The sequence below is a fragment of the Orcinus orca genome, chromosome 16 (genome assembly GCF_937001465.1).
Source record: "Orcinus orca chromosome 16, mOrcOrc1.1, whole genome shotgun sequence".
Taxonomy (NCBI): domain Eukaryota; kingdom Metazoa; phylum Chordata; class Mammalia; order Artiodactyla; family Delphinidae; genus Orcinus; species Orcinus orca.
The window spans coordinates 33,145,958-33,170,668 of NC_064574.1; the positions used below are offsets into that span (position 1 = coordinate 33,145,958).

General features: G+C 40.4%; 1 protein-coding gene across 9 annotated transcripts in view; it reads left to right on the forward strand.

The window, feature by feature from the left end:
• SHLD1 (shieldin complex subunit 1) overlaps window positions 1–23,943 on the forward strand; it is a 97,252-nt gene extending 73,309 nt beyond the window's left edge. For 5 of the 9 annotated variants that reach the window (XM_004276448.4, XM_049700004.1, XM_033440288.2 and 2 more), the window contains one exon: window positions 16,869–17,777. In XM_004276448.4, coding sequence (XP_004276496.1) covers window positions 16,869–17,311 — 443 coding nt within the window. In that variant the 3' untranslated portion in view covers window positions 17,312–17,777. Of the gene's footprint in view, window positions 1–1,338; window positions 1,441–13,833; window positions 14,008–16,868; window positions 18,113–19,550 lie in introns of those variants that run through there. The other 4 variants (XR_004486840.2, XR_007472384.1, XM_033440289.2 and 1 more) reach the window with 4 other exon arrangements.
• The last annotated feature ends 768 nt before the right edge of the window (window positions 23,944–24,711 follow it).

Sequence of the window (24,711 nt, forward strand, 5' to 3'; positions counted from 1 at the left end):
TATATTTCTGGAGAGATGGTTCTTTTTTTTCTCTCCACTCAGAGCAAAGCCAAGACAGACAAGTTTTTTTAGTGCAACCCTTTTCTTTATTTTTATTTTTTTTATTTTTTAAAAATATTTTTAGCCTCGCCACATGTCATGTGGGATCCTAGTTCCCCGACCAAGGATTGAACACATGCCCCCTGCAGTGGAAGCTTAGAGTCTTAACCACTGGACCACCAGGGAAGTTCCTACAACCCTTTCCAAGGCACATTTCTTTCTAGTCCATCTTTTCTCTAAGGGTGGAGCTACAGGGCTCTCGGCCTTGTGCAGTGAGTTTCCTTTCAAGCACCCCATCTGGCCATGACCTAGACTTTGTGTCCTGAATGCTGTGTGGCCATTAAAGCTGATATGCTAGGTTTAGGCACCAGCTCAGGATTCACTTACCTCTTGGAACACCCACTCTTGTTTTCCTTTTGGTCTCTGAGGACTTTCTTTACTTTATTCCAGCTTAGTCATGCACAGTAAGAGATTTTTAAAAAATATCTTAGCCAGCATTTTTAGATATTTGGTCACAGGGAGGATTTGTCATATCCTTATAAAGGTGGAAATTTAAAATTCCATATTTGCACCCACTTCTAGCCCTTCTAGCTCATGTTTCCATGTTAGAAACATTTTCAACACAAATACATCCTAAACCCCTCACAGCCCATATTTTCTGTCATTCAGTCAGCCTTAGCTTTCACTTCTCTGCTGTTTATAGGCCTTTTCTGCATAGGTTGTATATTATGCTATTTAAAAATTTTGTTTATGGCTTTTTTCCCACTTCCACTGAGTTTTCTGTGTTCTCTGAAGTTATTTGTTACAGAAGAGAAGGTGCAAAGCTTTGCCTTTCTTCAGATTCAGCTGTTAGTGAGAGAAGGGAGAAGAGAGAAGGAAATTAAGAATTATCTACTATAATTGTTCTCATTGTATTTCCCAGTCTCATCTTGCCTTTTAAAATTTAACTCAGCACTACAATTCTGACTCAGCCAGCAGTCATTCTGTGAACCCAGATCTTTTCTTCCTAGTTTCTCAGTCTTTTTTTTAATTTTTAATGTAACCTGTTTCTCTTTCATATGTATTTATTAACCTAAACTTTCCCTGAAGCTCTTCACTTGATCTCCATCTACTTCCAAAACAACCACCCCCACAGACTCCCTGGAGGTTGAGTCATTTCAGTCCCACCCACACTCTGGTGCTGGTGCTCCTTAGGGGGACAGATGAGGGCTCCACCAGCCTGGGCTTCTGTGTTTGACATGCCCACACGCTGAGGAATCTGCTGTTTCCACCCACAGTGGGATTGTGTTTGCTTTGCAGAGCATGCACTTGGGACCTCTCTGTAATCATAGTCCTACTGCTGTGAGATGGGCAATGTTCACTAATGATTCATCCCACTAACTCTGACACCAGGATGGAGCAGTAAGTAAAAGTGATGTTCCTTTCAGTCAGGAATGAATGCTTGTTCATCTAGACTTTGCTTATAATGTTAATTTATCACTGCAGAAAAGACCTACAGGAGCATTTACAATTCACTTTTTTAAATCCTGGATGCTGGGACTTCCCTGGCAGTCCAGTGGTTAAGACTTCGTGCTTCCAATGTAGGGGACTCAGGTTCAATCCCTGGTCAGGGAACTAAGATCCCACATGCCGCATGGCGTGGCCAAAAAACAAAAAAATAGTCCTAGATGCTAAATGGCAAATAGTTTAATACCTACATGTAACAACTCTGCTTCTGGTACTACTCTTGTCACTGTGATAATTATAAAGTAGCTTATATTTGTTGAGCCCTTACTACATGCTAGGTTTTATACTAATAAATCATTTAATTCTTACAACAGTCCTATGAGGCAGAGCTATTATTCCCATTTTACAGATGAAGACATGGAGATTCAGAGATGTAAAGTAACTTGCCCATGGTCACATAGGCAGTAAGTGGCCATGGTAGGACTAAACTCAAGTCTTCTAAATACAAAGTCCACGCTCACCAACATCTTATCTGTCAGGACAAAAATATTCAGACTTCTAATCTATGACTATGAGCTTTTTTACAATAGTCAGAACTTAAATCCACATTAGCCTGTCCTTTAAGGTAGCAAATTTGAACATATATGTACATTGAAACCATGCTGCTTGCTATTGCATAGAACTGACTTTGGAATTCCTTTGTGAGAACTACTTTCAGAACCAGCATGCAAAACAAAAGAAAAGCAATTTCCTTTTGGAGATAAACCTTGCTTTTTAACCCATGCCCAGTTACCCTGCAGGATCACCTACATTATTTATCAGATTTCACTCCTAATGCCTCTTTTTCCAAAAGGGTAATTCTGTCTTCTGTGGATGGAGATTTGCCACCAATGAGGACATCCAAGAAGTTTCCTTCAATTTGTTAATATGGTTGATTGTATAACATTGTATACATTGTATAACAATGTATTACATTGATTGATTTGCGTATACTGAAGAATCCTTGCATTCCTGGGATAAACCCCACTTGATCATGGTGTATGATCCTTTTAGTGTGCTGTTGGATTAGCTAATTTCATCTCAATAGATGCAGAAAAAGCTTTCAACAAAATTCAACACCGATTTATAATAAAAACCCTCCAGAAAGTAGGCATAGAGGGAACTTACTTACCTCAACATAATAAGGAACATATATGACAAACCCACAGCCAACATCATTCTCAATGGTACAAAAATGAAACCATTTCCACTAAGATCAGGAACAAGACAAGGCTGAGCACTCTCACCATTATTATTCAACATAGTTTTGGAAGTTTTAGCCACAGCAATCAGAGAAGAAAAAGAAATTAAAAGAATCCAAATCAGAAAAGAAGAAGTAAAGCTGTCACTGTTTGCAGATGACGTGATACTATACATAGAGAATCCTAAAGATGCTACCAGAAAACTACTAGAGCTAATCAACGAATTGGTAAAGTAGCAGGATACCAAAGTAATGCACAGAAATCTCTTGTATTCCTATACACTAATGATGAAAAATCTGAAAGAGAAATTAAGGAAACACTCCCATTTACCATTACAACAAAAAGAATAAAATACCTAGGAATAAACCTATCTAAGGAGACAAGAGACCTGTATGCAGAAAACTGTAAAACACTGATGAAAGAAATTAAAGATGATACCAACAGATGGAGAGATATACCATGTTCACAGATTGGAAGAATCAACATTGTGAAAATGACTATACTACCCAAAGCAATCTACAGATTTAATGCAATCCCTATCAAACTACCAATGACATTTTTCACAGAACTAGAAAAAAAAATTCACAATTTGTATGGAAACACAAAAGACCCCAAAACACCAAAGCAGTCTTGAGAAAGAAAAACGGAGCGGAGGAATCAGGCTCCCTGACTTCAGACTATACTACAAAACTACAGTAATCAAGACAGTATGGTACTGGCACAAAAACAGAAATATAGATCAATGGAACAGGATAGAAAGCCCAGAGATAAACCCACACACATATGGTCACCTTATTTTTCATAAAGGAGGCAAGAATATACAATGGATAAAAGACAGCTTCTTCAATAAGTGGTGCTGGGAAAACTAGACAGCTACATGTAAAAGAATGAAATTAGAACACTCCCTAACACCATACACAAAAATAATCTCAAAATGGTTTAAAGACCTAAATATAAGGCCAGACACTATAAAACTCTTAGAGGAAAACATAGGCAGAACACTCTATGGCATACATCACAGCAAGATCCTTTTTGACCCACCTCCTAGAGAAATGGAAATAAAAACAAAAATAAACAAGTGGGTCCTAATGAAACTTAAAAACTTTTGCACAGCAAAGGAAACCATAAACAAGATGAAAAGACAACCCTCAGAATAGGAGAAGATATTTGCTGATGAAGCAACTGACAAAGGATTAATCGCCAAAATTTACAAACAGCTCTTGCAGCTCAATATCAAAAAAACAAACCACCCAATCCAAAAATAGACAGAACACCTAAATAGACATTTCTCCAAAGAAGATATACAGATTGCCAACCAACACATGGAAGGATGCTCAACATCACTAATCATTAGAGAAATGCAAATCAAAACTACAATGAGGTATCACCTCACACCAGTCAGAATGGCCATCATCAAAAAATCTACAAACAATAAATGCTGGAGAGGGTGTGGAGAAAAGGGAACTCTCCTGCACTACTGGTGGGAATGTAAATTGATACAGCCACTATGGAGAACAGTATGGAGGTTCCTTAAAAAACTAAAAATAAAACTACTGGATGACCCAGCAATCCCACTACTGGGCATATACCCTGAGAAAACCATAATTCAAAAAGAGTCATGTACCACAATGTTCACTGCAGCTCTATTTACAATAGCCAGGACGTGGAAGCAACCTAAGTGTCCATCAACAGATGAATGGATAAAGAAGATGTGGCACATATATACAGTTGAATATTACTCAGCCATAAAAAGAAACGAAATTGAATTATTTGTAGTGAGGTGGCTGGACCTAGAGTCTGTCATACAGAGTGAAGTAAGTCAGAAAGAGAAAAACACATATATATATGCTAACACATATATATGGAATCTAAAAAAAACAAACGTTCTGAAGAACCTAGGGGCAGGACAGGAATAAAGACGGAGACGTAGAGAATGGACTTGAGGACACGGGGAGGGGGAAGGGTAAGCTGGGATGAAGTGAGAGAGTGGCATTGACTTATATACACTACCAAATATAAAATAGATAGCTGGTGGGAAGCAGCCACATAGCACAGGGAGATCAACTTGGTGCTTTGTGACCACGTAGAGGTGTGGGATAGGGAGGGTTGGAGGGAGACACAAGAAGGAGATATGTGGATATATGTATATGTATAGCTGATTCACTTTGTTATAAAGCAGAAACTAACACACCGTTGTAAAGCAATTATACTCCAATAAAGATGTTAAAAAAAAAAAAGTTTCCAGAGCAAGCGAAGACACTTTCTAAGAGGCTCCAAAATGTTCTCAGCAACATCAACATTTTTAAAATAAGAGCTTGCCCCCCACTCCCCAGGGTGATTACTTTGAAGGGAGAACACTCAGCTATATATTTACATTCTGGTGTATTTGTTTCCAGTTCAGTCTGTCACTTCATAGATGTACTTAACTTTGATTTGATGTGGAGTGAAATCTGTTTACACAAATATGTGTCTAACAAAAATACTGCTATGTGTAGAGAAATATCAGACTTTCCTTGTCTGTCACTCTCAGAAAGTCTTACTGCTGGTGTCAACACTGGAACTGGCTCAGTTTTGACAGGAATTCTGTTCTGTTCCTCTTTAAATCTTAAAAGTAGGAAATACTGGGGCTTCCCTGGTGGCGCAGTGTTTGAGAGTCCGCCTGCCGATGCAGGGTACACGGGTTCGTGCCTTGGTCCGGGAAGATCCCACATGCTGCGGAGCCGCTAGGCCCGTGAGCCATGGCCGCTGAGCCTGCGCGTCCGGAGCCTGTGCTCCGGAACGGGAGAGGCCACAACAGTGAGAGGCCCGCGTACCGCAAAAAGAAAAAAAAACTAGGAAATACTGACTTGTGGATTTGGACAGATTGTGAGTAGGCCCTCATTCTTCTTCAAGGAAAATGGATTGGGTTTCTGCTTCTCCAGCAAAGGGGAATGATCTTCTTGCTAAATATGTCTCCAGCAACACTTCAAGCATCATTTTTAAAGTGCTTACTTTTTTCTTACAGTGAAGGTTAAAGTTTCAAGCATCATCTTAATTAGCGGCTCACATTTAAATCAAGGCTGCTGAAGTAAACAGCCATATTCAAAAATGGTAATGTTACCATAGCAACCCAAATCCAAATCATTTGCTTTTTCTGCTCACAATTGTTCCTTACTATCTAGGCCAGGATTTGAAACAAATCTGCTGAAACATCCCATGTAAATGCGATTTTAAAAACCACCTGGGGGAAAAACACTTTAAAACACAGGCTTTAAATGTTACTGTGAAGCTCCTAATTTGCAATGGCTCCTGAAGGAGCTTAGGTCCCTTGTCTGATGGCCTCTCCTGGTCATCCCTTCTCAGGGCTCCTCGTACCCAGACATGGACGGGGTCAATGGATCACAGTTCTTTTTATTAATAATCAGTGGATCACGGTTCTTTTTTTCTAACAATTTTTTAATTGAAAAAATTGATTTACAATGTTAATTTCTGTTGTACAGCAAAGTGATTCAGTTATACATACATATATATATATATATATATATATATATATACATTTTAAAAATATTTTTTCCGTTATGGCTTATCTCAGGATATTAAATATAGTTCTCTGTGCTATACAGTAAGACCTTGTCGTTATCCATTCTATATGTAATAGTTTGCATCTGCTAACCCCAAACTCCCAGTTTATCCCTCCCGCACCCACCAGTCCCTTTGGCAACAAGTCTATTCTCTATGTCTGTGGGGACCACAGTTCTTGTTCCAACTGGAGCTAAACAGTTCTGGTCCAGAAAGTGAGAGAGTTGAACAAGGTAACTCCCCATGGCTTTTCCAGCTGTGAAAGGGTCAGGTTCTCTGTCCCATTAACTTGGGCTAATCCTCAGTCTCATAGTAAAAAAGAGAATTGTTATGCATTTCTAGGATCCAAGCCTGTGGTCTCTAAATGTCAATTATGAATCAGCTCGGGAGGCTCTTGAACCCCTTGCCTCACCAACCCCTCACCAACGTGTAAAACCAACAGCCATCCTCATTATGGCAAATGATAGTTACATGAAAATGATTTTAATTGAGAAAATTAATGAGCAGATTAACCTTTTTTTGTGTTCTAGTTGCCAATCCCTGCATTAAATGACTCTGGAGACTTGGTCCTATCTTAATTTTCTTGCCTGGAAAATGAGACTCAGTAAGCTGGATGTGATCCCTGCCCCTGGATCAGGCTTGGTGTATGACTTTATTATTAAATCAAGTAGAAACATAATATCACTTTTTGGTAGTGATAAGCTGACACCAAGAGAGTTGTTTTGCTTTAGAAGGTTTGCCATTAAAACAAAAACAGAACTTGAGGCTTCTCATGAAGTCTTTATTTCATCCTCACATTTTTTTTGTTTAATCTCCTTCAGACTGGAAAAAAACTAGTCATGAGATTAATGGGAGAAAAGTCAGAGAAAGATATTGTTTTCTTTATAATTCATTTTCTATGCCGTTAAAAAGAATATAGAAAAGAGACAAAAAACTAGAAAGAAAAATGGTAAAGAATATGAACAGGCAGTTCACAGTAAGGAAACTCAAGTGACCAATAAGTATATGAAGAGCAGCTCAGCCATGCAAGTAATCAGGGAAATGTGAACCCAATAATGAGATACTGCTTGAAATGTCTGACAGTATCAGGGTTTGGCAAAGCTGTGGAGAAACAGGAAAATCTAGACAGTGCTGGTGGGACTGTAAATGCTGCAACCACTCTGGAGCGTGATCTGGCAGGATCTAGTGAAATTGAAAACACGTTTCCTTCAACTCAGCAATTCCACTCCTGTATGTATTTCCAGAGAAAGTCTCACAAGTGCTCAAGGGCTCACTAAGGCCTTGTTTGTGATAGTGAAAAATTAGGCACAACCTACATGTCCTTCAGCAAGAGAATGGATGAAAACTAATGCAGCCTGTCCCTACATTCATATATATATATATATATATATATATATATATATATATATATATATCAATAATGGCTAGAAGTAAAACATCATAAGGTTGGGTGAAAAAAAGCAAAACTTTGTATATTGAAAATAAGATTAAAAAAATCATCACACATAAAGCAACACTCTGTCTTGCTTATGGATACATATATATGTAAGGTATAAAAATGGGCTGGAAGGAATCAATTTCTATGTAGGAATTTCTATTTCTATGTCAACTTTAATTGAATTGTTTAATTCTTCTTTAATAGGAAAAAGACTTGAAGCAAATATGACATATGTTAATTGTCAATCTCGAGTGGTGTGAACTTGGATATTATAGATCCCTGTAATTTTCAGAACATTTTAATTTCTTTAGATAAAAACATAAAATGCCAAGGTAAAAGTAAGATAGCTTATGAATCAGACAGTAGAGATTGACCTTATTAATTGCCCTGGGCACCTACTTTTAGGGCTGTTCACCTGTCACACATATTTTTGTATTTTTCCAGCATTCATTTTATTTCTCAGCAGTTGCCTTTTAGAGGTCTCTGTCCTCTGCCCATTGCATCTGTTCGTCATTAGGATGAAAGGTGACAGCATGGGTGATTCATCCAGTTTTTACTTTCAGATGTAAGTAAGTACAGACCTAGACTGTGGTTTCAAAAGCACCTGACCAGACCATCCATCCTTTGAGGTGTTAACTGGGATTAAATATCTTGATGTCCACACCTCCTTGGGCTCCCTTGTATGTGGTTTTTGTCCTTTAAAGGAACAGCTGCAAATTCTAAAATGTATAAACCATCAGGCAAAAGGAGGCTTAAGCTGATTGATTTTTCTTGTCATTAATTTTACATTATTAATAAGATAGGAAGTAAGTAACAGGGCTGGTGTTATACCTTAAGGGAAGGGGGACAGTCAGATGAAACCAGAAAGAGGAATCTAAGCAAGCTGCTGATGGGGTAGAGTGAACTGAGGCCCTTCACTTGCAGGGCAGTAATAAAAAGGTTCTTGGACAGCAAGGGGGTAGGAGAAATACCAGGTATGAAAAAGAGGAGAAAGGAAAAGAGGATGGTCTTGGAGTACAGTAGAATAAATCCACAGAACGTTTAGCAAAAAAAAAAAAGTCTGTAGGTACATTATTTATACCACAGACTGGGATTATTTCTGGCATCAAACTCAACCCCCCTGCCCCACCCCAGGTGTGTGTGGTGGAACGTCTCACTGTTGACCAAGATATATCTGCCCCCTCCTCCAGCATCAGCTTATATATGTAATTTATCATGATTCATGTATTCACACAGTGGATTGTGTAACCCAAGGCCCTTTTGAGAGTGAAAAAGGGTGCTATTAATAATTAATTGAGACAATAGGCACAAACTGGGGATTTCCTGGGCAAACATCCCAGTCATGCTAGTGAATAGTGGTCACCCTAGTAATACACACATTTACATGTGCATTTGAAAGTAAAACTCATCAAATAAAACAAAACATCAAAAATTTTAAAATGTATCTACCATGTGCTGGCCCTGGGGATACACCAGGTAACAAGAGAGACAAAAAACCTTGAGTAGGAGAAGATTGACAATAAACAAACAAATCATATATTATTAGGTACTAGTAGGTTTATATGGAAAGTATAAGGCAGACAAGGGAGATAAGGACAGCCAGGGTCTAGGGAGTGAAGGAAATGTAATTTTAAATAGTGTGCTCAAGGAAAGTATGGCAGACTGAATTATGTTCACCAGTAATCTCTGCCTCTCCCTACAGGAGAATTTTTCTTCCTCATTCTTTTGAAATCAGGTTTGGCCATACAACTTAACATTGGCAATGATATGTGAACAGAAGTGACAGAGCTCTCCTGGTGACTGTCTGCTCCACCGTGCTCTTTTCCCTCTGCTATAGTCACTAAGCAGTATTGAGGTAGTGGCTGCCCCAGTGGCCTGGCTTCCAGGGAAAGGGCAAGGATGATACAGATCCACTTGTAGTATGACAGAGTGCAAGTAGTAAGAAACAATCCTTTGCTGTTTTATGAGATTTGGGGCTTGCTTGTCAAGTAGTATACCCTAGCCCATCCTGACTAATATAGAAGGCCTCACTGAGAAGGTAACATCTGAGCAGAGAACTGAAGGTTGTACGGAAACCAACTGTGCAGATATGTGGAAAAGGCATGTTCCACAGGGAGGAACAGCAAGTGCAAAGGTTTTGAAGAGGGAACATTCTTGATACGTTCCAGGATCAGGAAAAAAGCCAGGATGCAGAGGTATCAGCATCCTGCAGCCTGTGGGGCTGGAGGTAGGACTTATTCTTGTCCATCCAGTGATCCTGTTCAATCCTCTATTCCTCCACAAAGTATGGAGTGGGGAGGCAGGAATGAGAGGCATAGGAGAGGATATGAAGGAAAGGTAGGTGAGATCTGGAGCAGGAAGATGCAGCCTAGCAGAGTGGTGCCCCACATCCTTGGACCACAAACCCTAATATACTAAAATTGGTAGCTCACCCATGTAGAGACCTTGGGAGGCCTCTGACTGCTGTCATGAAGAAGATGAGTCAGTGCATCCAAAGTGTGCCCTCCTCCCATTCACCTTGTTCTCATGCCCGTGACTTTTTCTTAGAGCCTCCAACAGACAAACCAAGGCAGCCGGGTCACCCTTAGGAGTGTGCCATGCAGTGCCCTGAGAAAGGGGCAGCTTCCCCTCCAAGCAACATAGAAGACCATACAAACCACATGTTCCTTCTTTCCTTGAATCCTGATAATTCGCCATATTTTTATTGTCTTAGAGTAGATTTCTTTCAGCTCTGTACAGCCTTGAAGCCACAGATCCCCCCAATTAGCAGTTGCTGGTAAAAGAAAGTCTGGACAAATAGGCAGAGTGGGCGGCTATTGATGCTGCTGCCTGAAGGAGGCAGAGTTAAACGTCAAGCCCATTAAAGGGAACCTGTTAAGGATGGAAGCTAAAATGTGCCTCAGAGGTCAAACCCCGCTGTGCACTTATCAGCCGCAGGAGTAGGCACAGAAGAGTCGCTGGAAGAAACCCCCATTAAATATCCGGGTTTCTGACGGCCAATGGCATTAATCTCAGAACACAGCCATTAATCTCAAATGCTCCATGCTAATTGACTGTCTCGGATTACTAAACTCAAATAACCTCTATAACTCCTCAAGATATAAAAATAGTTTTAGGTTTATAAGAATCTCAAATATCTATACGTTATCTCTTCTCTCCTTGGTCAAAAAAAAATTTAACAAATGGATGTTCTGGTGAATAGATGACCTGGAAGCAATGCATGCAAGAGCATTGTGGCATCAAGCCCCATCCTTCTCTCTTCTTGCAAATCCTAAAGAAATCTATTCATGATGGAAAGCATATTGAAATAAAAAGGGAAATTCCACCCAATTTATATAATGCCAAAATCATTAGGACTGGGGCCCTTACTGAGGAAAAAAAAAAAAAAAAAAGCCATCTCAAGGTCTGAGAAGGAAGGAAAGCATGGTGCAAATAGGTGCCAGCAAGAAGGGCATTCACTATGCAGGGATCAGTAGCAAAGGTGCCTCGGGGAGCTCAAGGCAAATCAATCTATTACAATTCAGTGGGATTCAGCATTCACTTCCCACTCCTTCCAGAATCCTTTGAACCAGTGTTGCTCTCTGTGGGTGGAGGGCACTACTGGCATTTGGGGGAAGGATGATTCTTTGATATATGGGACTGTTCTGTGCACTGTAGGATGTTTACATCCTTGATCCCACTCACTAAATGCAAGTAGCACTTTCCAATCACTGACAAAATAACGTCCCCAGTCTGTCCCTAGAGTAGAGTGCCCAGTTGAGAGCCCTACAGGTCTGAGCTCTAACAACAGGTAGAATAAAGTGGGGTTTGAATATAGCCGTGAGGATGCTCCACTGAGCAGGAACTGACCAAGTTATCAGAGATCCATCTTCTGTCCATGCGTAGGTGCATCAGGAAAAGAAGTGATTGGCTTTGTATACTGGTGAAGAAACATTTAATATGTTTGGGTAAATTTAAATAATTTTTTTCATGATATAATGTTTTTTATTTGTACTATAAATGTTAATTAGAAATTCTTTAATGAAACGTTTACCTTTTTTGGAGATGGGTCAAGGGAATGGTGGGTACAAATAGCTAAGAAATAGTATGAGCCAATGTAAAAATAAGGAGTTGTTTGAAAGCCAAAACTGATCCTTGAACTATCTGAGAAATGAAATATCAGGATCCCAATGTCAAGTGTGAGCCTCACTACTAACTAGCTGTGCAACTTTTTAAACCCCTGTATCTCTCTGCCTGTTTCTCATCTGTGAAATCATTGCAGCAGGTTTCTTTACACATAAATAAAAATCAAAGCAAAACAAAACCCTTCAACTGCAACAGCAACAGGATAGAGCTGACGGAAAAGTTCATGTCTTAGAGAACAAATGGATTACTTTATATTAGAATAAAAATATTTTAAAATGATTTGGATGCCTTCCTCCCAGGATGGAGTGAGGAAGACAGCCTAGATGCCTCAGAGCCTCATTCTTGGTTGGATTTACTCCACCAGGACCATGCTTCACACCCAGTGGGAGCACAGTAAATGCTGAGTGAGTGCTGACACCTGCTTTGTGCAGCATGCATGAATGGCAGTGCATTCCCTAGTAACTGAACAGCATACAATAATTCTTAAGAATTTTTAGATTAAATTTACCCAAACATATTAAATGTTTAAATTTAACTTAAATGTTTTAAATTTAAATAATTTACCCAAACATTTAATATGCCCAAAAGGCCACAACAGCCACATAATTAGAGAGATGGCTTTGTAGTTGGAAGTAAAGCAAATTTTAAAAGGAAATCAAAGTCTGAAATGAACTGGAGGCAGTGTTCAAAAGAACTGATGTAGTAAATAACGCAATGCATATTGTCATTACTCTTCTGGAAAGGGGAAGGAGGGTTTCTTTGAAGATGAGCTGCTGTCTGCTTGACATTTGCACGTAAAATAGAGGAGACAGGCTAGTTTTTTAGGTTCTTTCGTGGATACTGAATTTCAAAAATTAAATGAAATATAACAGTGAGACACAGATGAAAAATTTTAAATCTGCATATCAAAGTTATTGACCAGTTACTTAATAAGTACACGCCCTGCTACTTGGAGTGTCACTGCTGAGCTCTCCTTCTCTCTCCCACTCTTCCCATTGACATTTCTCAGCCTCTGGCTTCCTGCCTTACCCCCCAGGACCAGATCATCTGTGGGGAAGAAGGTGGGAAGGAACACCTCATCCTGCCATGGTGGGACCCTTCCCCTTCCCCTTTCCTCTCGCCTCTCTAATGGCAGTACATTCGTTAGGTGAGTACATTTGCCAAGCCCTGGACTAAGACTGTTTGGTTTGTTTTAATGTTCAAGTAGGCCACCCAAAGAAATTTTAACAATTATTCCTCCAGAGGTTTGTTTTAATTTTTTTTTCTTGAAACAATCTCAAACTCAGAAAACTTGCAAGTACAAGTAACATTTTTTTCATGAATTATTTGAGAGTAAGCCACCAACCTGTTGCCCACCATCCTTGATTTTCCTACAAACAAGGACATTCTCCTACAAAGCTCAACGAAACCATCAAAATCAGGAAATTAACAGTGACACATTACTACCATCTCATCCCCAGACCCCATTCATGGGGCCCAAGAATGTTCTGTAGAGCAAAAGGAGCCAGAGGAAATCATGTGCTGCATTTAGTTGTCCTGTCTCTGTAGTCTCCTTCAGTCTGGAACAACTGCTTAGCCTTTCCTTGGTTTTCATGAACTTGGCACTTCTGAAGAGTACAGGCCAGTTATTTCATAGAATGTCTCTTGATTTGGTTTTGTCTGCCGCTTCCCCATATTGGTTCAGGTGATGCACCTTTGGCAGGACTCTCCGAGAAGTGATGCTGGGTCTTCCCATTACACCTGGTCAGGTGGCACATGATTTTGATTTGTCCCGTTACTGATGGTGCTCATTTAGATCACTTGTGGATGGTGATATTTGCCACACTTCTCCACTATATTTAAAGTTATTCTTTCTCCCTTTGTAACTAATAAGTATCTTATGGGGAGGTACTCTGAGGCTGTAAGTATCCCATTCCTCTTCAAACTTTCAATTATTTTATGGATTCATGGTTTTCTGTTTTAATAAATGGGTTATAATCTGTTAACTCTCATTATTTTGATGCTCAAATTGTTCTAGATTTGGCCAAGGGATCCCTTTTGAGCCGGCCTCAGCTCCCCCTTGCTGTGCCCCCATCATTCTTCGAGCATTAGAGAATGGTGAGATGTCCAGGCTCATCTTGTACTTTCCCATCACCAGCCTGGAATCAGCCATTCTTCAAGGTGGGCTAAGTGCTTTGCATATATTATCTTAGCTAATTCTCACAACATGAGAATCATGAGCTGATAACTGGTAGTGTCTCCATTTTGCACACCAGGTGACTGAGTCTCAGAGATGTTAAGTAACTTAGTGTTGCACAACTTGAATTTGGCAGAGCAGGGATTTGAACTTGGGTCTGCTTGACTTTGGAGACTGTGTTACGGATCACTTTGCTTTAGATGATCCCCAGCTTTTCACTCTGTCTATCCACATCACCTTCCACATTGTAGAACCTATTGACCTATATGGATAAGAAAGTTGCTATTGGAAAGTGTGCTCAGCATTCCAAGTGAGGTGGCCAGGAAGTCCTCTCCTGCAGTTTCTCTGACACAAGAACTGGAAAGAGGCCAGCCTCTGCCTCCCTCACCCCATGCCCGTCCAGGAGGCTGCAGTTCAGCAATGGGCTTGTTGGGAGGAACTTAGGCAGAACTAGGCAGAAGCTCTGGGCATAGCGGCAGCAAAGGAAATTTATTTTCCTGTTTTAAAAATTTTATTTTATTTTTTAGGCTTGAGGGGCCTGGGACATAAACTAGGCTTGCTGCAATCCAGTGTAATGGAAGCCATCCCTGCCACTGAATTGTTTAAAAAGCATGGTCGCTGTTGTCTGTCCCAGGAGCCTGTTTGGCCACTCTGTGAATTCTCTCTCCTTCTGCCTCCAGGCTGGGTCTTAGGCTGCTGAAGGTATAGCCAGCTGGTAGAGGGGGATAATGACAACCAGCCATGGAGCACTTTAGTTTCTGCTTCTTCTTGCCACATGGCCTTGTTCATTAACCCTCCTGTTTCCACAGTTTCTGATTCTGGTCCCTTCCTAATAAGAGTGCACGTAGCCTTCTCCAAAGAGGCACTCCTCACTAATTCTGCTACATGCTGATCCTTCCCTTACTCTGCATTTGCCTTTGCATCCACACTGTCCCCAGTCAATGTCATCACATCTTTGTGTATTTATGTATATCCTGTGAGTATTTTCCAGTTGTTTGATGTCTAGAAGTATGTCTCCTCTTCCTAGTTAAGGTCTAACTATCTCAGTTGAAGAACATGGTCTTCAGCATCCTCTGTTTACCTTGTAGCAACTTGTAATGAATTACATTTATATCATCACCTTTCTGTAAATGTGTGTTGAGTCAATGAATGCTTGTCCACATGTGGCCCTGCGTGTGTCTCACAGAACGTGTGTCCACATTTTTTTGGATACTCTAATGCTTTGGATTATACTTCTCCATTCCCTGTATTACCATAGAAGTTCTAGGCAAGAGATCATTTAGTAAAACTCTTGTTTTGTAGATGAGAAAGCCAAAGCTCAGAAAGGTGTCATATCTACCTGGTAGTAAAACTAGAGTCAAAACCCCAAATTCTGCCTCCTTTTCTAAAACTTCACCCACTGCATCATTCAACATTCTTCATCATTAGCAAGTACAAATATTTTTTATTATAACTACTTGTTGAATTAGCAAGGGTGGGGTGTGTGTGGAGTTAAAGTTAGTAATTTAATAAAGCTTATATCAGAGTGAAAAAAGGAAAATATACTTTGATTTAAAGTATGAAATTTTAAAGAATAAACCTGGTAGTTTTATAAGGAATTCTACAACTTGCAAATTAAAAAAATATACATATATATATATATTTAAAGAACAAAGATATGATATTGTAAAGAATATGTAATGCTTTTTTTTTTTTTTTTGTGGTGCACGGGCCTCTCACTGTTGTGGCCTCTCCCGTTGTGGAGCACAGGCTCCGGACACGCAGACCCAGCGGCCAGGGCTCACAGGCCCAGCCGCTCCGTGGCACGTGGGATCTTCCCGGACTGGGGCGCGAACCCGCGTCCCCTGCATCGGCAGGCGGACTCTCAACCACTGCGCCACCAGGGAAGCCCTGCAATGCTTTTTTATTAAGACTCACATAATAAGATCTAGTGTCAGAACTAATAACTATGGTGATTTCAGAGTAGTGTGTCTTAGGCTGCTCGGGCTGCCCTAACAAAGTACTGTAACCTGGGTGGCTCACACAACAGAAATGTATTTTCTCACAGTTCCAGAGGCTGAAAGTCTGAGATCAGGGTGCCACCATGGTCATGTTGTGGTTAGGACTGTCTTTCTGGCTTACAGAAGATCACTTTTTCATTGTGTCCTCACATGTTCACATGGCCTTTCCTTGGTTTTTTGCACATCTGGTGGGTGGTAGGAGGCAATAAGGAGAGAGAAGGGTCTCTTCCTCTTCTTATAAGGCCTTCAGTCCTATCTGATTAGGGCCACACCCTTATGACCTCATTTAACCTTAATAACCTCCTAAAAGCCCCATCTCCAATCATAGTCACATTAAGGATTAGGCCTTCAACATATGAATTTTGGAGGGACACAGTTTGTTCTATAGCATAATGATAAGCATAAATGGTATTTTAAAACATCTTCAACAAGCTCTAATATGAAATGAAAATAACTGTGATCTGTTGGCAACAGGATCACAGGTACTGCTGCTAATAAGTTTGTTGCCTACATTCATCATGGACGGAAATTCCTAATTTCAGGTAGAGGTTAATGAAAATAAGATAAGATTTTTCCCCCATACTAGTTCACAGCCACCCTGAATTTCTGTATAAGGACTCCCAGGTTAAGAACCCCTGATACATGCAAGTATCTTACTTTGAGCAAACAAGTGGCATAATCCCAGGATAGTGGGAACAGGTTCTGAAATCAGCTGATTCTGTCCATTGCCAGTTACCCAGGAATAGTGAGTGTGTTAAATTGAAAAGAAACATCATCTGCTCCTGCCTTGCTTTCTGATATTTTAAAATATGTTTTTGAGTATTGGAATGTGTTTTGTCTTGCAGACACTAGTAACTTAAATACTGAACAAAATGATTCCTGGACCTCTGAGTACTCCTGGCTTGACCCTTCTGTGAAGGGCCCACCAGAGACAAACGCAGAGGATGCTGGACTTCGGAAATCTCTGGACACATTCTATGAAGTATTTGGCCATCCACAGCCAGCCTCTGGAAATTCACTCTCCACATCTGTCTACCAGTGCCTTTCTCAGAAAATCAATGAACTGAAGGGCAAGGAGAACCAAAGGTACACCCTCCGCAGTTTTCAAATGGCGCAGGTCATCTTCAACCGGGACGGCTGCTCCATCTTACAGAAGCATTCCAGGGACGCCCACTTTTACCCAACCAGAGAAGGAAGTGCGTCTCTGGAGGATGAAAAGCTGACCCCAGGACTTTCAAAAGAAATTATTCATTTCCTCTTGCAGCAGAACTTGATGAAAGACCCATAACTGTTGCCTGGTGGTGAGAGCAAGCATATGGGGGGTAGCCCTGTGGTTACAGCATTCCCAGAACCCCTCAGGTCTCTTGCCAGCTCTGTGTGCCCAACCCCCAGCTAAGTGCTTTGCAGGCAAAGGCTGGCATCTGTGATCTGGTCCTGGAGCCAGTTCAGCCCAAATGGAGAGCCAGCAGTGTCTGGGGGTTTTATTGCCTCCATGGCCACCCCATCTCCTACCCCACCCTTTGACCTAAGGCTGGTGACCAACTGGTTTGCGAGTCTGAAAGTCCAGCTTCCTTGTCCCCAGGAAGGACATGCTCTGAGGCATGATTCAAGTTCCAGAGCTCTCCTCCTGATCAGGCCAAGGCTGGGGCTTCGCATGAAATCTCACTCTTGCCTGGCTCCTTCCTTCCCCTGTCCTTCTCTTACTCACTGGTGTCTCCTGGGAGCGTTTCCTTAATAAATCTCTTGCACCTGAACCCTTGACTCAGATTCTACTTCTGGAAGAAGCCGACCTAAGAGAATAGGCTTCCGTTCAATGAGGTTTTTTTCTTGTTTTTAATTTATTTATTTTATTTTTATTTATTTTTGGCTGTGTTGGGTCTTTCGTTGCTGCATGGGGTTTTTTCTCTAATTGCGGCGAGCGGGAGCTACTCTTTGTTGCGGTTCGCAGGCTTCTCATTGCGTTGTATTCTCTTGTTGTGGAGCATGGGCTCTAGGCACGCGGGCCGCAGTAGTTGTGGCACGCAGGCTCAGTAGTTGTGGCTCACGGGGTCTAGAGCGCAGGCTCAGTAGTTGTGGCGCACGGGCTTAGGTGCTCTGCGGCATGTGGGATCTTCCCAGACCAGGGCTCAAACCTGTGTCCCCTGCATTGGCAGGCGGATTCTTAACCACTGCACCACCAGGGAAGCCCTCAGTGAGTTTTTTTGAAGGGAACAAAGCCTTATGCTGAATCAAGTATAAGAATTTTACCAAATTGTAAAACTGTGACCATGTGATTGGGAACGTATGTCCCCCAATAATACAAAGATTTAAATATGGTTCCAAAACGTGCATCACATCTTAATCATACCTTTGCCTCTCCAAAACCAGAGCTTCCTGTTTTATAACATTAACTGGGTATGGAAGGAACATTTGAGCCATCTAAAATAACAGCTAAGATTCGCACTTTTTTTTTAAAAAAGGCTTTTCATCTCCACCAGATTGTAAACATGAAAGGTGAGAAAAAAAAAATGTGTACCACCCACCAAAGTATGTGTAAGATCACTTATGATAAGCTAGGCTGATGGATGCAAGCTTGTCAATTTGTGGTGGAAGAGAAAAAGGAATCCTTTGCCCAAGTGGACTCCTTCCTCTCATTATTTTTGTCTTCTGCCTGCCTGCTGCCAGCACCCTCTGTCACCCTCTGAATGGCTGGCCCCTCACCCCTGTCCTTCCCTTGCTTCGCCAGGGAGCAGCTTTATTTATTTATTTATTTTTAATTTTAAAAAATTTTTATTGGAGTATAGTTGATTTACAATGTTGTGTTAGTTTCAGGTGTACAACAAAGTGAATCAGTTATACATATACATATACTCCCTCTTTTTTAGATTCTTTTCCCATACAGGCCATTACAGAGTATTGAGTAGAGTTCCCTGTGCTGTATAGTAGTTCCTTTTTAGTTATCTATTTTATATATAGTAGTGTGTATATGTCAATCCCAATTTTCTAATTTATTCCTCCCCACCCTTACCCCCGGTAACCATAAGTTTGTTTTCTACATCTGTAACTCTATTTCTGTTTTGTAGATAAGTTCATTTGTACCCTTTTTTTAATCTTTTTTTTTTTTTTTTTTTTTTTTTTTTTTTTGCGGTACGCGGGCCTCTCACTGTTGTGGCCTCTCCCGTTGCGGAGCACAGGCTCCGGACGCGCAGGCTCAGCGGCCATGGCTCACGGGCCCAGCCGCTCCGCGGCACGTGGGATCCTCCCGGACCGGGGCACGAACCCGTGTCCCCCGCATCGGCAGGCGGACTCTCAACCACCGCGCCACCAGGGGAGCCCTGTACCCTTTTTTTATATTTTTAATTTATTTTTAATTTTTTTATGTTTGGCTGCGTTGGGTCTTCATTGCTGCACTTGGGCTTTCTCTAGTTGAGGCGAGCTGGGGCTACTCTTTGTTGCGGTGCACAGGCTTCTCATTGGGGTGGCTTCTCTTGTTGTGGAGCATGGGCTCTAGGTGCACGGGCTTCAGTAGTTGTGGCACACGGACTTAGGTGCTCTGCGGCATGTGGGATCTTCCCGGACCAGGGATCAAACCTGTGTCCCCTGCATTGGCAGGCAGATTCTTAACCACCGTGCCACCAGGGAAGTCCCCTTACCCTTTTTTTAGATTCCACACATAAGTGATATCATATGATATTTGTCCTTCTCTGTCTAACTTCACTCAGTATGACAATCTCTAGGTCCATCCACGTTGCTGCAAATGGCATTATTTCATTCTTTTTTATGGAGCGCAGCTTTAAATAGCCTGAGCAGGCCTGTGCTGGCAGGTTCTCTGCTTCTCAGCTGTGTCCTGAATGTTCGTTTGAGATTTGGTTGGTAGAAGGACATCTCCTTGCACTGAGCTCCCTGAAATTGTAATCAGAAGCCTCGCACTAATCGCTGCGCTAATCCCTCTCTCGAAGATCCTTCGAACAAATTGTACTGACAGAAAGGGCTCTATCACTTGACTGGGGAACAGTGAGAGAAGCTGGAAATACTGAAAAATTAGATTTTGAGAAACTCTGGATGAAATTTAATTGGCATAAGACTCTGTAAGGTTTCCAGAAAGCAGATTATGCAAATAGATCAGCCTACATGTGTATGTTAAGAATGAGGGCACCCTCTCAGGCCAGGTCTCTTAGGGACTCTTGACTGGAGAGAGAAGCCCTTTTAAAAGTCAGGAATTACATAGTAAGGCTTCCAGCTTTGGGATGATTAGAGGTAGGAAGAATATCCACCTCAAAGGGCAGGCACCACTGGAAGGAGACCTAACAGAAAGGAAAGAGGAAATGAACATGTCCTTGAGAAAACAAGACTCCAGATCTTCCTCTGACAAGCAATCATCTGCATTTTCTCCAATTCAATTGCCCCCCCCCAATAATTTTGAAACCAGGGAGACTTATAATTGAAAATCTACAGGTTGAATTTTGAAGTTGCTAGTTTTATTGTTTATTGATGTGTAGCAAATCCATAGATGCCCTTGAATGCTGTAGTCTTTAGCATTATTCTGTCACCAAAATATTGGACTTTAGTTTCCATGGCTACCAACAGAAGGAAACTAGATTATTTTCTACTGTTTTTGAAGGACAAAAGATACAAGCTATTTGAATTTCCATGCTGGGAAGCAGCAGCTTCTGTTTGGCAGTGAGATTTTAATATCAGCGAATTTGTAAACTTTATTAATATCAGTGCTGTGGCTGTTCAGAAAAAAGGTAAACTCTGAAAGCAGAGTATTTAGAAGTCTAAAAACCAGAATCACCTTAAGGTAAAAAAAGACTGTGGTGTGTGTTTACTTGTTTCTGAGTAAGTGCTTGTGACAGGTCAGTACAAAATATTTGATTCCCTGCAATCTCGCTCCTTAATTTGATCTTCATGCAGTTAGGATGGCATTTTCCATTTATCACTGTTTACCTTTAATGAAGACTAAGAGATAAGGATATTAAGGCTCTGGCTTCTGGCATCATTGTCTAATTCTGCCCTACAGATCACTTCACTGACATATCATCCTCTGAACGTTCTATCTAAGATATCATCTGTGACCCATTTCAGAGATGTATGGGAGGATGGATTTGCTTGCAGGAACCTCAAAATTCTAAGGAAGAGAACTGCTACCAGTGTTTTAAGTTTGTGTAACTGTTATTCACTTCATTAATCTGTTTCTTTGCATGACCTATATATGTAATAGCTTTTATTACCGGTAATTAGCACAAAACAATACAGTGATACTTTTAAAACTTTTAAAAACTTACTTTTTAAACTTTTTATTGGTTACAATCACACGGAAAAGTGTTTATAAGTGAACATCTTGAAGATTTTTGCAAACTGAACCCACCTGTTAACCAGCGTCCCGCTCAGGCAGCGGACACTATCAGCTAGCCCAGGCTGAGTGGAGATTTTCAAAGAACTGATCAGAATGGTTTGCTCAGATCAACGTTTCTCAAACCACTGGTTGTACACAAAAGAACTTTAGGTGCTAGATGGACAATATTTATTTTCATTGTTATCTATTCATTTATAACTATAAAATATTATAACTACTATGTCTGATCTATGCTTTTACAGATATTACATAGGATGCACCTAATGTAAGTATTTAAAATTTTAAAATGAATTGAAGTAGTGAAAAATTAACTTAATAATAGTGTAGGTAACATTTAGATATATCAATAATTATGAAAGGTGGTATACTGGAAAATGACTAAAATTTGGAATACAATGGGGTAATCTATGGTACTTTCTGTGTTCTAGTCTCTATTCTACCATCTCTCTCCTGGAATACTACAAGGAAGTTCCATCAGGTCAAGACACATCCACCTTTTCCATTCTCTTTACCCTGCAGCCATAGTGCAAATCATTTTATTTTATTTTTTAGCCATACCACGTGGCTTGTGGGATCTTATTTCCCTGACCAGGGATGGAACCTGGGCACCCCCACCCCAGCAGTGGAAGGGTGGAGTCCTAACTACTAGACCACCAGGGAATTCCCAGTGCAAATCCTTTTAAAAAGCAAAATATGCATCAATAGCTAGCAAATTAAAGAGAAGGAGCTAGCCTTGTCAAATGTGAAAATGTTTCTAACTCTACAGTGATTAAAGCAACTAGAAAAGAAAGATAGATGAAGAATAATAGTTCAGCCCATAAATAGATATAAATGTAGATGGAAACTGAATATATGATGAAGGTAGCATTTCAAATCCATGAGGAAAAGTGGATTTTTTAGCAAATGGTCTTGGCACATTTGGCTCCCCACCCTGGGGGAGGAAAGGAAAAAAGGTTAGATTCTTCACCTCACTCCTGATATCAAAATGAATTCCAGATGGATTAAAGATTTCAAAATTTAAAAATAAAATCATAAAAATGTTAGAATAAAAAATGAGTGTATACATATACATATATGGAAAGAGCTATCTAGATATCTTGGAATAGAGAAGATCTTTCTAAGAATGGCACAAAACCTGAAAATCCTAAAGGAAAAATGTGATAAATTTGACTTTTTAGAAATATTAAAATTCTGCAGGCAAAAAATATTTAAGGTCATAAACAAGATCAAAATGAGGAAAAATACTGGGAACACATGTAATAAAGAGATTTTTTAATAAACAGAATTCTTACAAATTATTAGAAATAAACCAAATGAAAAACCTGACAAAGGATATGCACTGATAGTTAAGAAAAAAGTATATATAAATGGCTAGTAAGCATAACAACCATACTCAAACACGAAGAACTGCAATTTATGAGGTTAAATTTTAATTTATTTAAATAAGATACCCTTAGTTGTTTTGGGTTTGTCTGTTTTTGTTTCTTGATTTTTGTATTTTGGAGGTGGTAAAAAGTTGGAAGGACTCTAGTTCTGGCAAGAGTACAGAGAGACAAGTGCTCTGATTGACTATCAAGGGGAAAGTAAAGTGGCAAAGCTTTTCTCAGGGCAATTTGGCAACTTCTATCAAAATGATGAAAGTCTACTTTCTTTGACCCAACAGCAGGGAACCAGACCTGGAAGGTCTCCTGCTGTCATGGAGTTTACCCTCTAGTGGGTGACGGAACAGGCAAGGTAACTTCAAATAGTGAGAGGTGCTTTGGGGCAATAAAAGGGATGTAGTAGTGCCTGGGGTAGGTGCTTAGACTGGGTGGTCTGAGAAGGACTCTGAAGAAGTGCCATTTGAACTAAGAGCTGCAAGGTTCCCCAGAGCCAGCCACACAGAGGCTGGAGCATCCAGGCAGGGGGAATGGCATGTGCGAAATCAGTGTGAAACAGCCTGGTATGAGCTCTGAGTGCCCAGATGGAAGGAGGTCCCTGGGGCTAGAGCACAGTCTGCAGAGGGCAGAGTGGTAGATGAGTTTCGTAAGCAGGGGGAGGCCTTTTAAGCCCAGATGAGGAATCAGAATTTTATTCTAAAGACAGTGGGACTTGAAGATTTTAAGCAAAATTAAGATAAGTTGCCATATTCATGGAAGTTTTTAAAATTAATTTATTTATTTGGCTGCATTGGGTCTTGGTTGCAGCATGTGGCATCCTTCCGTTGTGGCGCACGGGCTCTTCGTTGCGGTGCACAAGCTTCTCTAGTTGCAGCTCACGGGCTTCTCTCTAGTTGTGGCATGCAGGCACCAGAGCACACGGTCTCAGTAGTTGTGGCACGTGGGCTTAGTTGTCCCTCGGCATGTGGGATCTTAGTTCCCTAACCAGGGATCGAACCTGCATCCCCTGCACTGGAAGGCAGATTCTTACCCACTGGACCACCAGGGAAGTCCCCATGGGAATTTAGTCTGTGTTAAGGGCAACATTTCAAAACGCTGGTAAATGTTGAATCACCTAAATATTCTATAAATGGTGAGATCTCCACCTCACAATATACACAAAAATAAAGTCCAGATGATTAAAGATCTAAGTGCAAAAAAAAAAAACCTCTATAGAATTGCAGATGACAATAAAGATAAGTTTTTTAATAATCTTTGCATGAGAAAGCACTTCCTAAAACCGATAGCAATGCAAAACAATGAAAGACTGACAGTTATGACTACATAAAAGTAAAAAACTTTGAAAGATATCATAAATATGTGATAATGGTATTATGGTTTTGTAAAAAAAAATAGAGATGTATACTGGAGGATTTAGGGTAAATGTCTTAATGTCTATAATTTTTTATTAAATTAAAAAAATATATAATACTTAAAATACTTTATCAGAAACAAGATAATGAAACAAATATGACAAAATGTTATCAGTTACCACATCTAGGTAATGAGTATATGGAGATTCACTAGTCTTTCTACTTTTCTATGTATGAAATCTTAATAATAGAAAAAAAAGTTTATTTAAAAAAGAAGGAAAGAAAGGTTGAAAGACAAGAGACAGACTTGAGAAAAAATTTGCTCAGATATTAACAGACAAGAGTTTAATGTTGTAATATATGAAGAGTTTCTGTAAATAAATGCTAAAATGGCAAATGAATAGAAAGATGAACTAAGAGTATGAACAGGTACTTCACAGAAGAAATGCAAATTGTTAGTAAATATTGTGGGCAAAAAGCATTGCCTGGCATTTCAGTGAACAATGACTGTTGCAACCATCACGCCCTCAGCCAAGGCAGCTGCCCTGATGGTGCACCCTGAGGGGAACTCAGTACAGAGAAAAACTAGATGCTGGCCCTTCATAGTTAAGGTGCATATCAA